This window comes from Mytilus californianus, unplaced genomic scaffold (genome assembly GCF_021869535.1).
Source record: "Mytilus californianus isolate M0D057914Y unplaced genomic scaffold, xbMytCali1.0.p SCAF_9, whole genome shotgun sequence".
NCBI classification, from domain to species: domain Eukaryota; kingdom Metazoa; phylum Mollusca; class Bivalvia; order Mytilida; family Mytilidae; genus Mytilus; species Mytilus californianus.
Window position 1 is genome coordinate 7,256,729 of NW_026262745.1, and position 14,176 is coordinate 7,270,904.

Sequence of the window (14,176 nt, forward strand, 5' to 3'; positions counted from 1 at the left end):
TTGGTGCGACAAAGGAAGTTCAACATTCAACATGATAATCTCTAATATCACCACATTGTTCCTTGGAGTTTGGTATTTTTGTTATTATTTTACTTTTTTCATAACTTCATTATGATACAGACATCTTCCATACCTTTTCCACACTTATAACTGTAGACCATAAACTTAAAGTTACTAAAAACAATTACTGAACATGTTGGACAAGGATTATCTTCCTTTATGGTCATCCTTAAGTGGTTTCTGGAACTGCATAAAGTTTCATCAATATCTGTCTGGCCATTTAGGAGGAGTTGTGCTGACAAGGTACATTGACAGATACATGAACAGATAGGTATATTAATATATACCCCCAAAATCTTTATTTTTTTGGTATAATTATCAATCATGTTTGTGCGGGTTAAAACTATCAACCATGAAATATAAGAAAACTTTTCACAGAAAATTATTTAATAATAGACTTTAAATAACATAATCAATATCATCACTTTTAAAATATCTATACAATTTATTTATGAATAAAATTCTTAAAACCTTTCCCAGTTACATATAAATATAAATTACATAGCAAATAAACAAAGGAATATCAAATTAAAGGTAGTATGGAAGTCTTTAGCCATCTTGGATTGCAAATGACAGCAAATGATTGGTCCAGATTTTTAGGAAATGAGCAAATTCATGTAGGAGTGCCATTTATTTTGATGCTATTCATTTAACTGGAGAAGCTTATGTGATTTTATCCAATGATAACAACTTTTTTTATCAAATACAGAAGAAAATTGATTAAAAGAAATAAACTTTACTTTATAAAGGGAGATTATCTAGTTTTTATGAAGGAATGTACAGTTAATTTACCTATTTTGTTATGTAGCAAGAAATCAAATCTTTTTATTTTCTGAAAGCATTTGATTATAGCTACCTTGAATTTCTTATATTTTATCTTGAAATTTTTAAAATTTAGTTTGTTTTATTTTCAGATTATTTTGCTTTCTCCATGTGCAATCCTTTAAAATAAATCAATTTTGCACAATTTGTAGCTTAAAAAAAGCTAGGTGAACTTCACTTTTTTTTAATAACACAAAATAAGGTACATTTTGGCAAAATTCAGTTATTTTATTTTCATTTCCTCATACTACCTTAAATGATTTGTCTCAATAAAGTATCTGTATCAATGTAATTCTTTATAAACTAAAATTTGTCAAATAGTATTTTTTTAACATTAATCAAGAACAATGATCTTTCAAACTTTTTTATTCATATTGTGAATATTTTCCTACATAAGATAAAGAAGACAAATTTATGGATTACTTCATAATGATTCTATAGAATTAATTGTATTACAGACAGTTTATTGTTTAAAGGATGTTCATAATCTACTATATAACAAAAGTAGCAATTCTACTTTGTCCCATAAACTATTTAAAGCTCCTTTTTTCATGAAAACATCTTCAATAAAATATGTGTAAAATGGATAAAATAAATCATAAAATTAATCCTATAAAGTACATGACACAATATAACCAGATCCATCAATAAAATCTTTTTTGTACATTAAAAGTCATCAAGGTGTTTTACATGTACACTTTAGCACTATAATGTAAATATGTTTTAAGCATTAAGAAATGTAAAACTGGGTGCAAAGGTAACAGTCATGATGGAAGCATCTTATTCAGAACTCCTGCCACCAAAGGCAATGACATGAAAGATCTCCAGAAGACAGCACCATGAGAGTATATGCTAGAAGTGTTTGTCAGAACTGGCACTGAGCTGTAATCTAGTTGAGCTGAATGAGTTTGATGAGAATGTTTCTCTTGTCAAGAAAGGCTACAAGACGTCTTGTTTTGTTGTGCTTGTTGCTACAAGAGAAAATTTAAGTTCTTCATTCTTCTCTTATGCTGCTGATGTTAATGCCTGCTTAAATGAATATTAAAATATTAAAATAAAAAACATCAATAAACTTTGGTTACAAAAGTATAAACAATCTTTACATTAAAGTTTGTATTCAAACACTTAAGGCTATTCCTGTATCTACATAGTTTTGTTATAAGTCATATGGATGGTACCAATAAAGTTTGACCTATAGTGATATGTTTGAACCAAAAGACCAATCTGCTGTCCAGAGACAATTAAGTCCAATATATTGCCAATCTAATTAAAATTATTTCTCTTCACTTGCTCTTATTTCTTATCGTTGTTGGAGCCAGTGCTAAAAACTAATTTTAATTAGATTGAGATATTTCAAAAATGTTCCTGGCCTATTGACCTAATGTCCCTGGCATCACTAACAGGAATAATTTGTTATTTCTATACATGATAAACAGTGATTTTCCTGCTTCAGTTGGACCACATTACTGGTCCAATACCCAAACTTATAAAGGCTTTAATTTTCCTAATATTCTGGATAAAAAAAAATTCAAAGTTGAAGTAACAAAAAACCTGAGTATTTCGAGGAGTAGACCACATATGATTATATTTTAAGACTAATTTTAGTCAATTTAATATGGAACACACCAATTTAAACTACTCTGAAAGTACTATTATTGGTGGGTATCAATTTTCGTGGTTTGAGTAAAAGTTACATGTTCATGGGGGTTCTTAAATTCATGGATTCTGACTCTGATGGATCAAAACTAATTTTTCATGAGAATTAAAAGGTTAAAAGTTGTACAGTTTAGGTTTTTTAAAGATTAAATGGGTTAAATCCTGTCTGAAGTTGTATATATAGTTCATAGTGCGTTTATTGATATTCTATGTATGCCCGCATCCATGTAGTCAAACCAACATGGGGATTATTCCATGTCTTGATTTGGACAGCAGTTGCCATTTTTTGTTGGACACTTAAATTGATGGAAAAAGCCATACACGAAAACTGGTACCCCACGAATAAAAGTATTTTCTCAGTATGTTCATTCCAGGTGAAATACACGTCAAATCTACCAAAGTAATATGATTACAATTACGACAATAACCCAGATAGTCAAATATTCTAAACTTTGAAATGAGTAGGTCTTGCATTAAGATGAAGCTGATGGTTCATCACTTTTATTGGCATTTAGTTTCAGTCATTTAGGAGAGAAATGCAGCATTACAATGATTTATTTGATATATATACGTACCATGTACTTACATATCATCAAAGAAATATATACTCTTAGAAACCTATCCTTTCATCGAGGAAATTGGATCTATATTTTCTGAGAAATTTATTACCTTTATTTCCTATAGCTTATGTCATGTCTATCTTAATCAGCAAATAGACACAATTAGATGCTTAAAAATTTACCAGAAGAATTTTGGTAAAAAATACAAATAAACTCTGCATATATGTGCAAATATGCATGCTATTTTGGCCAGAATTTAACATTTAATTTAAGCCTGGAAATTTTAATTATATGATATTTAACAATTATTGATTTTTTGAATTATTTCATAGTGTTAAACAACATACCCGTCTCCTCTGTTCAACTTGAGCTTCTTGTTGACTAGCAGCTATAGCTTGTGCTAGGAGTAAATCTTCTTCTTCCTCTCTTGTCAGTCTACAAACAAATAAGTCACATTATAATTTTTAAAAATCTTTAAATATTTGTATCTAACATGAGGGATGGTATGCCAAAAAAAGTGTGTAAACCAACAAACCATATGAATATAATGAGATGTGGGGTTTACCTTAATGAACGAGACACCAACCTAACAACAAAAATAATTCTCTAGTAATGATAAAATATTTTACAATGAACAAATGTCAATTACTTATTGCTTAGTTACCCATGACAAAAGGTAGACTACTTCATGGGTTACAGACAGGGCTTCCAAAAAATATTTGAGTCACACGGACATTTTATACCTTATCCCCATTTTAATCCATTAAGACTATTAAAGTAACAAAAGGCAATTATGGTAATCAATTGGCCATCCCAATGATTGACATAAAAAAACAGATATTAAACTTTACTTTGATATAAATTCGATGTTCTGTTAACGTGAACTGTTAATTTTGCAGTGCATCATTTGAAGTGTGCAACATCAGTGTACTAATATCTGCCTTAGACTCTTTATTAGTGCAAAATAACATTGTCAAAAACTTAACTTTCGTTTTTAAAAGCACATTTTCCTAATACTGGATGTTGACATGACAATGGTAAAACATGGACCAGAGACGGATACGTAAAATCCTTGTACTTTCACAAAGCACGACTGAGTGTAAGAAGCTCTTTCCACGTTATTTCTTCAAGAAAATACTCGAAATGAACATTAGATACAGGTATCAATGATAATTTTAGCATTTTTAAGGAAATTTGGGATGCATAATTAAATTTCCCACCTGCACACACGTGTACTAGTTCAAACAACGTGGTTCTGACGATTTTTCATTTAAAAACCTTTTTAAATTTTTCATCAAATCATATTTATAAACGTATTTCTTATAATTTTATCTTTTTGACTAAATTAATTAGATGCAAACCGCTGAAATGTAAGAAAATAACTTTGAATAGACCGATCAAAGTCTGGTACAAAATAGTTTACCTGTCACCTGAACAGGTAGATTTCAGCTGTCCGACAACTTATTAGCCTTGATTAAAATGAGAAGGTATTAAAGTATGGGTTGTTTTGATAGTACTTAATCATCATGTCACTTTTATGACCGGAAATGTGTGGCTGTTTAAGACAAAAGGATGGGTCAAAAACATCTCGAATTATGTTTAAATGACCATCTCTTAAGAAAGCCTTGAACACTAAAAAAGTAGATGTCTGTTTCATGCTTTTCCCAGGCGGACAATGTCCTGTAAATTTATAAATGTCCGGAATATATGACCGTTTTGGAAGCCATGGTTACAGATACATGTAATATGAGCATTAAAATATACAACTTCTGTTCTATTAGCCAACAAAAAAAGTAATAGTGAAGTCAATGTTGTAAGAAATCTACTTATCTTATAAAGACAAGTACTTACGGTTTTTGTGGAGCAGGTGGTTGTCCTTGTGATTCCTGCATTGACATCTGAATGGCATGAGCTAATGCTTCATCTTCAGTCTACAAAGAAATAGATGATAGAATATTTATAAGATATTATGAAAATAAATCAATATTATTAACACAAATTACTATTACTACTTTTTTGTAAATTTTTTTTAGTTTAAAAACTATTTTCATGCATTTTCATAACAACAGGGTAGTCAAGAATTACAGTTACTAGATCATTTCAGGTTACACAAATAACAATCATATCTTTGGCAAAAACTGGTGTCTATTTGTTAAAAAAACACAGTTTTTCAATAAGCAATTAATAAATTCTCATATCTGTTAACAATGTCACATATTAAAAGACATCATTGCTATTTGGGAATTTGAGACTCTTGACTTGAAATCTTTCAACACTTGAATAATTGACATCATATAACGATCAATTTTGTTTTATTGTATAAGATACTTTCTCTTTAGAATTTGAGTCTTTTTCAAAAGTGTCTGCGATATCCTGCAATGGCAGACTAATAGCAATAGGGAGCCAGTGTCTGTCCCAAGTTGGTAGTGTTTTTGTCCTTTAAAGGGGCATTAGCTGTTAAATTCATGAGCACCGATTTGACCCAAATTCTCATATTTTATTTATAACATACTAAAACGTATATCCAAATTTCAAAAAGTCCAAAACGAACATTAAACAATGCATGGGCTCACTATAATGTATCAGCATTTCTCATGTATTTTAGACCAGACGCCCTTTAATTATCCATTGATATGACCTCAGAAGACTGCCCATGATCATATAACCCATGTAAACATTAATATAGAGAGATAGCAAGCAAGTGCAATCAGATTTTTCTAGATATGTTTGATTTCATGTTAAAAGTTACAAATATATGTAGATTGTCTTTTTATCTGTACAAGAATAATTTAATTGTGAGCTGGATCAAATAACAAAATGGTTATTCCTAGTGTCTCCCTTGTTACACTTTTCAATGTTGCCTTACTTTTCTTTTTAATGAATGAACATGCTGACCATCACATGCTTAATACATGTGCAAAAATGTCAGACAAAAGGTTGCTTTTTAATTTAAATGAGTTGTATTATTGACTTGCAAGTAAAAAATACATCAGAGATGTTTTTAAGCTTATTTTGACAAAATTGAACCAAACTGATAGCGATATATATTTTTTCTTTATTCAGTTTTTATAAATCTTTGCAGCAACAAAAATCTTATTTTATTTTTTGGAAATTCGTAGCTAATGTCCCTTTAAGGACTTTTGTAACTATGATTATTTATTCAATACATAGTGGCTCATTCTCAAATATTCTTTGTTTGGCTGCCTTAATATTTCTGTCAAGTATGATTTTACTTTCAAAGAAAACTAAAAAAATCCCTGTCAGAGTTGTTTTATACTCACCATTCCACCTTGAACTGAATTAGTCGTGTTGTTGACTGTAGGTTGAGATTGTCTTTCCCTTCTGTCTCTTAAATAGAAAATAAATAATAAATTTCAGCCTTTGTTTTCTGACACCAAATATTAATTGTATTTAAGTTTATAAGTAACCTATAACTAAAATAAGAACATTAAAACTAAAGTGAGCATGACACTATATTACTACAGAAACATAAAGTAGTATACGATTATTTGTAAAAACACCTATCTATAATGAAGTGATAATTCTACAATAACTAATCCACAAATCTGAATGGCTTAAAATATTCAACAAGTGCGTGAACAACACAGTAATCACAAGGAAGATTTTGAATTTTAATTTTACCATATTTTCTGATTCTCATTAATTTCTATAAAAGTATCTCCTTGAAACAAGGTGCATAAGAACACTAATTCAACATTTATACTAATGGGGCAATCATTAAAATTATAATTGGAATTTATAGATTAAGGTGGTACCAAACACCTTGTCTAAAATTAATTTGGCTCGTTTAATTTTCATAAAATTTTGACAAAATATTTACTTTGACCCTTTGACAAAAATATAAAAATTTCAAAAAACTTGAACCACACACTTTATCAGAAAATATTCATTCGATATATAGCAGTTTGACAAACACTATCTTTGATCATTGAGAAGCTTTATATTGCCTTAACAATAGAACGTGATTAAAACGTTCAGCTGATTTTTACAGAGTTATCTCCCTGTAGTGTTATGTACCACCTTAAGGATGAGAAGTCTCCAGTTATCTAAACATATTGTACCTTACTAAATCTTTTTATCTATACATATTGTACCTTGCTAAATCTTTTCCTATGTAAGCTAGCATTGTATTCTGAGGTTTTCCTTGGTTAGACTTTGGCATGTTAGAAGATGAAGGTTTTGGTTGATTGGAAGTTCCGGCTCTGTTTACTGCTGCTGCACTAAATAAAATAAAAATATACAGGTTACTAAGTTTAAGAAATGTTTAGGTTTATTCTTGTTTACCTCAATTTTTGATACAGATATTTGACCAATGTTAATTTGTGATTTATTCTTCTTCACTTGGAATATTCACCAGAAATTCAGAAAAAAAGTTCTTGGGAAAACAGATATGTAAAATATTTCAATTTTTGATAGTGACCTTGGACATTTTCTTCTATGTCTAAGTACTGTAAATTCAGAGATTATTGTGATTTTGATATGAGCAACCAAAATTTGATTGAATTATTGCCATTTCAGAAAAAGCAGCATACTTATACGCATTAATTAAAACATTGCAATAATTTCTGAACTATGAGCTACAGTACAATGTATGTTACAAACAATTGAGTTTGATCCCATGTCCAGTCACATCAAAGACTTTACAAGATAGGTTTGTGCTGCTCCTCCACCAATTATTGGGCAAAGACTGGTTGACTAAGAGTCACTCTACTAATAATTGGGCAAAGACTGGTTGACTGAGAGTCAATATATCAATTATTGGGCAAAGACTAGTTGACTAAGATTCACTCTATCAATTATTGGGTAAAGTCTAGTTAACTAAGAGACAGTCAGAATAATGTGTTCATGAAGTATATGTTTCCTGTGGTTTGTGAGCTCTTCTTCAGCATATATAAATATGGCTTAGTGTTGCAGAACAACATATTGTTTAAACTCATCAAAATCTCTGAATAGTTGAAAAAATGCCTGAGGATCTATCTGAGAAGTTTTTTTCTAATTCATACTTTGCCTTATTTAATCACAGGAATATCAAATCAGATTACCTACTTTTAATTAAACTAGAAATGGACAATGCCCCCCCCCCCCTTTTCTGCTCTGCCATATGCATGAGTATAGTTCCACATATTTTAGATTTGACAAACAGTGATGTTTGCATACAACTTGAAATTGTTACGCTGTCTGTAAGACACAAATGATGCCCCCACCTGATCATAGGAAATTATAAATGTAACACTATGTATGATGATGTAACTGTAGGAGGAGATAGCCGAACAAACCATGATCTCTTTATGCAGCTAGTACCAACAAAAATAATAAGTCCAACTACCTGTCATTTTCAGAATATTTGAAAAAAATCAAAATCTTGTGGCCATGTGCACCTTCATTGTGTGTATCCTACATCCTACTAAATATTAAAGTTGTACCTCCAAAACTGTAGGAGGAGATAGCCGGACAAACAATGTATCCTAATCCTAATCCTGACGGACGGACGGATGACATTTTGTCATGGGGGCTTAAAAAAATGAAAGACTTACGCTGCCTTTGACACTCCTCTACCAGTATCTTCAAATCCTTTACACTGATGATCTAGTTCATGTCTGTGTTTGAGACAGAAATTCTGGTGACATTTATCACAATTAACTGGAATTAACTGAAAAAGAATTCAAAATAATTTTCGGACTATACAAAAATATCTAGGATACAATGGGTGGTGAGACTAAGGAGTTGATGAAGAGAGTGCCAATGCATCTTTTTTTAAATAACAAAATTAAAAGTAAGAAAATATTTAGGATTATTGAATCTTGTGAACACACACACATACTTATTCATTAAAAACACCTTTTAAAAACGGGCTTTTACAAAAGTATTTGATGATGCCCTGAGAGCTTGAAAACAATAAATTCAATAAAATATAAGTATAAATAGTTGGAAAAATCAAAATTTGAAAATCCCAATATAGATCAATATAATATTTAAGTCTCTAAAATTACACAATGAAAATTAAAATTATTTCCTCTACCTTACAGAACATTCTACAGAATAGAGAAATATTAATAACATAGTTATATAGGCTAAAATAATTGTGATATATCTCTTTGACCCTTTTATTGCCAACCAGGTTGACATTACAGATGAGACTCTTGGAAAATTATGTATACTGTAATAATACTGGTTTCAATTTCAAAATGGAACCTACCTCTTTATGCTTGCAGCCTTTAAATGAGCATCTGTTTGTGTAAATCTGGAAAGAGAAAAATACAATATCAGTATAAAAAACAAATTAATTAAAGTAATTTAAAATCTATGTGTTATTTTATAACTGCAATCTTTTACAATAGGATGACAAAAAAAAAAATAGTTTTAATTTTTGAAATATTCATCAGGTCACATGTTTTGCATTATTAAAAACATCACATTAATTTCTATATGTTCTGTACATGTTCTTTCCCTAATATTCCTCCTGCTTGTACTTGTTTATAAATTAAATAACTCCTATTCAAGAGAAACTTTGTTTAGAGCACTGGTTCTTATTGGTGTAAATTTCATATGCATGAATGATTACCAGAGGAAATGTAAAAGGCAGCTATGACAGTTGATATTACTTCTATAGAGTCCATTTCTGAATATATAAGTAATCCAAGACATTTTTCGATAACTGATTGAATATGTTTAATCCTTTAAGTGCATCAAAACAAATCGTAAATATGTGTCCATTAAATATGATATCACTGCTGAAATGCCTAACAATATGACTTATACAATGTATCAGGAACATTTCTGTGTTTTGATTGGAAATTTTAAATGAAATTAAGTGAAAGTAGACATATTGAAAAGTGGAATATACGGGTAATTGTAATACAAGTTTCATAGAATATTTCCTTTTCTTTCAATCTTTGCTTAAAAAATTTAATGTTTCTCCAATAGCCCAGAAGACTATTTTTCTTCACCTTTCTTCTTTTCTTTGCCAAATCTGACTGACAGTCATTGTCTATATGTCTCCCTACTATAACATCTGGTAATTCTCCTTTCTTTACTGCTATAGGACTATTGCACAGTGGACACACTGGAACCTGATTGTCCTGTGATGATAAAAAAAAGTTTATAAAAATAGACTAGCCATTCAATTCAACCATTTTCAGTTGTAAATAAAAATAATATAGCCCTTTCATACAGCCATGGCACATTTGTACATGTTTAATGACATCTTTCTTTATGAAAACCATATGTTTATGCAATAATTCTATGCCTACGACATGTTCCTTCACATATCTTGATGAAATTAAGATTTTGTTAAAAAATAAGAAAACTTTAATGATTTGCATCACAGGACATTTATTACAATTAAATTAATCAAATGAACAAATTTATGCACTCTCAACATGATAAAATTCTATATCAAACTGTATATTCAAGATTCTCTGGAACTTATTCACTTGAATTCCTTTAAATTTGTGAACTTTTTGAAAACTTTTTTACACTCAGAATTTGTTATTCTCAATGGTAAAATAGGTATACACAATTCTATTTAAAAAAATTTTTTGTTCAATCATTCATCAAATGAAAGAATGAAAGATTTACATACATCTTATTTTTAATCATATTTTGATCTTATTCTTGACAAGAAAGTTTTAATGCATAAAAAACTTACATTTCATAAATACAAATACACATGCTTTAGTTTTTCCTGAGGTTACAAGTCTAACCTACATAGAGGTCTATTTCTTAAGTAAATCTCAAAGATATCAACAGTACAACAAAGTTCTACTTTTCCACTGTTTAAAGATAGAACATTGAAACAACAGAGTTTTGTGCTCCTGGATACCAGTTTGAAATCCATACTTAATCAAATAATTTGGATATACATTTTTAATCACATAATATGTAAAAGGTCATAGATTACAATTATTCAATTACATTTAAATAGTTGAGTTTGAATTAAAAAATACAACCCATTTTTTCAGCATTTTTTCCCCCAAAAATGCCAAAACAAAACACAGCGATTGATTGATTATTGGTGTTTAACACTACTTTCAAACACCATAGAGTATGGTCTGGACATTATTCATGTGTACATGTTTTCACTTAAAATCTAAAACACTAAATATGATTTTACATTCCTTAAAATTTGAAGAAATGTGTTTTAAGAGTTGAATACAACTGTAATAAAGGCTATTTTGAGGGAGTTTATTGATGTTTAACTCACCATTCTCTCTCACAAACTAAATAAAGTCTGAAGAAAGACTTTTTGGTTGCTATACACTCAATCAAGTAAGAATGAAGATACAAATTTGGAATAATGATTAAATAATGTACTAATTGATAGCAAAACCAATGCTTTAAAAGATTGAACAATGTTGGAAGTAGATTTAAAACAACTAAAATCAAAATAGACTTCATTTACATATAGTTGTGGATGTCAAAATGGTTTAAGTATATGTTAGTTCTCATATAGAGAGATCAGTTTCCACATTTTTTCAAGTCAATTAATCATAGATATAAGAAGATGTGGTATGAGTGCCAATGAGACAACTCTCCATCCAAGTCACATTTTGTAAAAGTAAACCATTATAGGTCAAAGTACAGCCTTCAACACGGAGCCTTGGCTCACACCGAACAGCAAGCTATAAAGGGCCCCAAAAATGACTAATGTAAAACCATTCAAACAGGAAAACCAACGGTCTAATCTATATAAAAAACGAGAAACAAGTAACACTTATGAACCACATCAACAAAAGACAACCACTGAACATTAGGTTCCTGACTACCTACATGTAATTACTTTATAATCTTACCTTTTTATAAGACTCTGTACATTCATGTGTATTATAATGTATGTGGTCTCGACTGAAATATAGAAAATGGAAAAATGGAAGATCAGTGAAATCTAGATGTACATGTAATCATTTGGATTTTACTTTCTGTTCATAAAAGTTAAAACTTTGAAATGAATCTCTTCATTTTCGTGTTTTTATACATTGTACATAACTTAGAATTGATGATCGTAGATCAATTGATGTCTCTGTTGATTTATTCACAAGGTTGAACCATTTCGATAAATTATGGAAGTATTAGAAAATGTCTTTAAATACATGTATTAACTTAGACATTTATAATTACTAGCATTAAATTGATAAATAATATCATTATATTTTCTGCTGTAATATTCAAATATATACTTATTACTGAAGTTAGTAATTTGAATCTGATCTGAGGATGTGTGTATTCCTATTTCATGGTACTTTAAGAGATCATTTACAGTACACATTCCATATTTTAACACAGACAGAAGGGGTTAATATTCAGAGCTCTTTATATCAAGTGCATGTCTAGTCATTGTATATGGACAGAGAATAAGACATAAGTTTTTGTCACTATTGGTTTCCACTAAATATTCATATAAAAACTCAATTTTTCGAAAAAAAGTATTGTGGGATCATTTCTTGTCGAACATCAATCATCTTGACACAACAAGCCATTTATCCATTTCTATATTTGGTTATAAATCTGATGTAAAGCATTTTCATTTTCCAATCATAAAAACATTTGTATTATGATAATATTTTAGTCGTGTTCATTTGTCCTACATGTCCTCTGAATATCATGAATATAATACAATTTTTAAAATTTATTAATCCTTACCAAAATATCTTTCCACAGGCATCACATTTCATAGGAAGAAAATCTGTAATAGAGAGAAAATATATTTCACTCTTCTGTCATGAAATAGAAGTTCCTGCATAACATAAGTTCCAAATGGAAGAAATATTCTGTAATATTTATTCCACTGGAACACATATTACAGTATTTGTTCCCAGCACCTTTTCTTCAGTAGTTGTCATTTGTTGCTGTATAATCATATTTGTTTTTTTATGTATTGTTTTGTACATAAATCAGGCCGTTAGTTTTCTCATTTGAATTGTTTTACATTTGTCCTTTTCGAGGACTTTTATAGCTTACTATGCTGTATGGGTTCTGCTCATTGTTGAAGGCTGTAAGGTAACCTACAGATATAAATGTCTTCATCATTTGGTCTCTGGTGGTAGAGTTGTCTCATTGACAATTATACCACATCTTCTTATTTTTACATTGTATCTGCATTTTATATCTATCGTAAAAAAAAAATAATCTGTGCATTCAAATATTTTAAATCTTTCTTCAGAAATTACGAATCCCCTTCCCTCCCCCATATTAAGCTGCATTAAGGACTGAGAACAAGAACTTAGCAAATAATATAAATATTGACAGATTTTTGATAAAAATCCAAACAACATTTTCATAATTATTTTTTGTCAACCTCTAACTGGCATGACAGGCCAGTGGCAGTACGATATTTTTTCTTTTCAAAGAAATAAAAGCCTATAAACAGAAAATGTCCACTCACGTAGGTATACTATTGTACTTGTGTCATGATCTGTTCTATCGGAGTATCTCCATCCCCCTTTTTTCTTATTTGCAGTAAAAACCCTACATATGTTAAATATACAGCCTTTTCATGTGTATAACTTACCAAGCTGTTTGCATTCTGTTGCGTGACAACTTTCTCCAAGTCCAGGAAGTTCCATTTTGCGTGAGAACTGTTCTTACTTACAATTTTACTAAATGTCTTATGATGAATATGCAAAGTTAGGAGATTTCCTTCTATTTATTGACATTCATGATTACGTCAGTTCCGTTTAGCCTCGTTTTCACTACATAGGGATTGTTTTAAAGTTAGATGTTGGCGAGCAATGAATTTACATATACAGGTGATCTTCCAAATGCCTTTTCTGTCTTCTTTTATAACTGTGTAGCATCTTTAACCAATTCTTGTATTACAATGATCTCAACTGAGAGGTAAGAAAATACAATAACCAAGGAGAATTATCTTTTGAAACGTTCCCCGTATATCTTAAAATAGAACATTTTCTATAAATAATTTATGGGATTCCAGAAAGTTCAGGAGAATTTCAAAATTTGAAACTCACGATGAGATTATTTATACATAGGATATAGGATAGGATAAATTAAAGGATCAATCATCAAAAATTTACATTTCATCCAAACTAAAATTTTATCAA

At 29.9% G+C, this 14,176-nt stretch overlaps 1 protein-coding gene across 3 annotated transcripts; it reads right to left on the reverse strand.

Annotated features, from left to right (window-relative positions):
- Window positions 1–429: 429 nt before the first annotated feature.
- LOC127714978 (AN1-type zinc finger protein 2A-like) lies at window positions 430–13,782 on the reverse strand. 3 transcript variants are annotated; one of them, XM_052221009.1, is made up of 11 exons: window positions 13,627–13,782; window positions 12,759–12,801; window positions 11,912–11,963; window positions 10,067–10,198; window positions 9,316–9,360; window positions 8,654–8,769; window positions 7,214–7,339; window positions 6,380–6,446; window positions 4,950–5,029; window positions 3,446–3,533; window positions 430–1,853 (listed from the first exon to the last, which is right to left on the reverse strand). In XM_052221009.1, the coding sequence occupies exons 1-11, from the start codon at window positions 13,679–13,681 to the stop codon at window positions 1,812–1,814; spliced, it is 846 nt and encodes a 281-aa protein (XP_052076969.1). In that variant the 5' UTR covers window positions 13,682–13,782; the 3' UTR covers window positions 430–1,811. The 3 variants fall into 3 exon arrangements, with proteins under 3 accessions (XP_052076969.1, XP_052076971.1, XP_052076970.1); XM_052221011.1 differs by having other exon boundaries at window positions 430–1,908; XM_052221010.1 differs by having other exon boundaries at window positions 430–1,911.
- Window positions 13,783–14,176: the final 394 nt, after the last annotated feature.

Bases quoted from the DNA above. Each gene is read 5' to 3' on its own strand.
- LOC127714978 (XM_052221009.1), bottom strand. From the start codon at position 13,681: ATGGAACTTCCTGGACTTGGAGAAAGTTGTCACGCAACAGAATGCAAA. The intron at 8,770-9,315 runs GTAGGTTCCATT...ATTCTTTTTCAG, and splicing joins AAGGCTGCAAGCATAAAGAG to TTAATTCCAGTTAATTGTGA. The intron at 1,854-3,445 runs GTATGTTGTTTA...TTTCTCTTGTAG, and splicing joins AAGTTGAACAGAGGAGACGG to CAACAAGCACAACAAAACAA.